Source organism: Phoenix dactylifera, unplaced genomic scaffold (assembly GCF_009389715.1).
Source record: "Phoenix dactylifera cultivar Barhee BC4 unplaced genomic scaffold, palm_55x_up_171113_PBpolish2nd_filt_p 000643F, whole genome shotgun sequence".
Taxonomy (NCBI): Eukaryota; Viridiplantae; Streptophyta; class Magnoliopsida; order Arecales; family Arecaceae; genus Phoenix; species Phoenix dactylifera.
Genome location: NW_024068034.1, coordinates 22,494 through 25,671, shown reverse-complemented (window position 1 = coordinate 25,671; position 3,178 = coordinate 22,494). Strand labels below are relative to the sequence as shown.

The 3,178-nt window shown below is 45.4% G+C and overlaps 1 protein-coding gene across 1 annotated transcript; it reads left to right on the top strand.

The window, feature by feature from the left end:
- The first annotated feature begins 1,352 nt into the window (after positions 1 to 1,352).
- LOC103721429 (thiamine thiazole synthase 1, chloroplastic-like) lies at positions 1,353 to 2,756 on the top strand. The gene is made up of 2 exons (XM_008811629.4): positions 1,353 to 2,334; positions 2,431 to 2,756. Exons 1-2 carry the CDS (start codon positions 1,420 to 1,422, stop codon positions 2,593 to 2,595), a joined length of 1,080 nt encoding a protein of 359 aa, XP_008809851.1. The 5' UTR covers positions 1,353 to 1,419; the 3' UTR covers positions 2,596 to 2,756.
- The last annotated feature ends 422 nt before the right edge of the window (positions 2,757 to 3,178 follow it).

Below are 3,178 nucleotides of genomic sequence, written 5' to 3'. Positions count from 1 at the left end.
AAAATAATAAAATTAAATTTAACTTCAAATATTATTATTATCTTAATTGTTGTCGCTAAAAATTTATCCGACTAAAGCACCGAGCTGACTGAATTGCTGGAGGACTCTCTGCTATTTTCTGAAAGTCTATAGGACTTAGACATTGGAGGTTCCTTTCTTAATAGTTTCTGGCAAAAGATCTTTTTCGTTTTTGCTGTTTTACATCAAAACTCGTGCTGAATGAAGGTTCAAGCATGATCTTCTCTTTTCAGTACCATCTTAGGAGCTACGGGGTCATTGCCATCCGAGCATAACGACCACTACTTTGCTATTTCGGAGGTACATCGCAATCTTCGACCAATCTCAATAGGCAATTGTCTGAGCTCTTCAACAACTTCATAGCTTGGCATCTTAATTGTGCCAATTCTCAATAACAACAACTTTCAAATTGAACGATAACAAAATTAATTTGAGATATTTGTACGTACTTTATATCACCAAATGAATCCATCTATAAGACAACAATGTAGATATATATTTGCTGTCCCAATATTAGTCATCTATTGCACAATTTATATAGTATCTATATAGTATTATTAATTATTTGATTTGGATGATTCTAGTGACTTTTAGATTTAGTTAGTTACCATATTTCTCCCGAAAACAAAGTAAAAAAGTTCAAACAATTTAAAGGCAGCATAAAGGCCTTCCCATCAAATAATCCCACGAGCTCATAAACTTAAGCTCACTAATTCAATTTTTTAAAAAATGCAATTTAATTTAGTGAATTGGCCTCCAATTACACCCAATCAAATTTAATGAAATCCAACTCAGAGAACATATGCTCAAATATGCTGGAATTCTTATTTGACTCATATAGTTTAGCTTCATACTGAAATTGGCTTTACACAAGTTAATGCATATATTATTTTAAAACTCAAAGTATGATTAAAAATGTAGAATGTTTGTTTGATTCATTGAAACAAGCACGCACCTATTACACTTCCTATGCGTGGGAGACATGCAAGCATGCAGGATTCATGCATTGATGCATGCATATGCAATGATGGAGGTATCCTTACCCGTACCGGTGACTGCATCCATCACAACGGTGGAAAAGGAGCAAGGAACGGTCCGCACCCAAATCTCTCCCGATTAGTTAGCTAATAGATTAAACCAAAGCAAGAACAATTTAATTGGCACAATTAATCCAGTGCACGACAATTTTAATCTTAAATAATTCAATTACTAAATCCAAAAAAATCTCCACCATACACAGAGCCTCATTCTCCAGCTTACACGTGTCCTTCTCCCCTACAAAGATTTTTCCTCCCACCGCCTCGCCTTCTACTACATAAACCCGTCCACCCCCTTCTCCTTCTTCATCCCATCCCCGATCCCCTCCTAAAAAAGCTTCGAAACACTAATTCTCCTCAGAAAATGGCGACCATGGCCACCTCCTCCCTCGCCTCCAAGCCCAAGACCCCCTTCCTTGACCACCACCACTCCTCCTTCCATGGCCTCTCGCTACCCTCCCGCGTCTCCACCGCTGCGGCCGCCGGCCGCTCCCCGAGTTCAGCCAGCCTCTCCATCTCCGCCTCCGCTGCCACCCCCAAGTACGACCTCAACTCCATCCGCTTCGACCCCATCAAGGAGTCGATCGTCTCCCGCGAGATGACCCGGCGGTATATGACAGACATGATCACCTACGCCGACACCGACGTCGTCGTCGTCGGCGCCGGCTCCGCCGGGCTCTCCTGCGCCTACGAGCTCTCTAAGGACCCCTCCGTCAACGTCGCCATCGTGGAGCAGTCCGTCTCCCCCGGCGGCGGCGCGTGGCTCGGCGGCCAGCTCTTCTCCGCCATGGTCGTCCGGAAGCCCGCCCACCTCTTCCTCAACGAGCTCGGCATCCCCTACGACGAGCAGGACTCGTACGTCGTCATCAAGCACGCGGCGCTGTTCACCTCCACCATCATGAGCCGCCTCCTCGCCCGCCCCAACGTCAAGCTCTTCAACGCCGTGGCGGTGGAGGACCTCATCGTCAAGGAGGGGAGAGTCGCCGGAGTGGTCACCAACTGGGCTCTGGTGTCGATGAACCACGATACCCAGTCGTGCATGGATCCGAACGTGATGGAGTCCAAGGTTGTGGTGAGCTCCTGCGGGCATGACGGCCCGTTCGGAGCTACCGGAGTGAAGCGATTGAAGGACATCGGGATGATCGACTCAGTCCCGGGGATGAAGGCGCTCGACATGAACTCGGCGGAGGACGCGATCGTCCGCCTCACGAGGGAGATCGTCCCGGGGATGATCGTTACCGGCATGGAAGTCGCCGAGATCGACGGCGCCCCAAGAATGGTAAAAAAAATCCATCCATTTGATATTTTTTTTTCTCTCCGTTCGTTTCTTTTTGGGTTTTGTTCAAAAGGTTGAGCGGATCTTTGGGCGTTGCAGGGGCCGACGTTTGGGGCGATGATGGTATCGGGGCAGAAGGCGGCGCATCTGGCGTTGAAGTCGCTGGGGAGGCCGAACGCGTTGGACGGGACGATCGGAGCGGAGAAGGTGCATCCGGAGATGGTGCTGGCCTCATCGGACGGTGGAGATGTGGTGGAGGCTTAGATCGAGTTAGGGATAATAACTGGGAGAGACTAGAGAGTGTGGGGCTGTGGATGGCATGATGGGCTGTCGTTTGTCGTCTTTTTATAAACGCTCAGAGGAGTGTAAAGACTTAGTTGGTGCTTTTAAATTAATTAATATATGTGCGTTCAAAAATTCGACTCCTTTCTTTCTTATTAAAACCTTCACTAATATTTATTTTTTAATGTAAGCCATAGAAAAAATATCTTGAGTTTTTTCAGATAATTAACTTTTATGGAAAATCAGGTCCATTCATTTAAAAATTTCAAATCGACCAGCCTAGCGAGCATGGTACAATTAGGATTGCCGAACAAACCGAGCAGCTTGATAAAGGTTGAATCAAACCATACTTCTATTAGTCGCAAAATAAAATGGTGTGCATTTGCAATAAGAGACTTCGGTCGGGCCCTTTTCTTTAGAAGAGAAAACAATATGCAGCACAACGATATTAATGGATCACTGTATGCTTTGATACCTTGAAAATTTAAGAGATAAATTGGAGGAAAAAATGAAGAAATTTGGATCTATATTTACAAGATTCTTTGACATCTTCTGATTTTGCCAG

Bases quoted from the DNA above. Each gene is read 5' to 3' on its own strand.
- LOC103721429 (XM_008811629.4), top strand. From the start codon at position 1,420: ATGGCGACCATGGCCACCTCCTCCCTCGCCTCCAAGCCCAAGACCCCC. The intron at 2,335-2,430 runs GTAAAAAAAATC...TGGGCGTTGCAG, and splicing joins TCGACGGCGCCCCAAGAATG to GGGCCGACGTTTGGGGCGAT.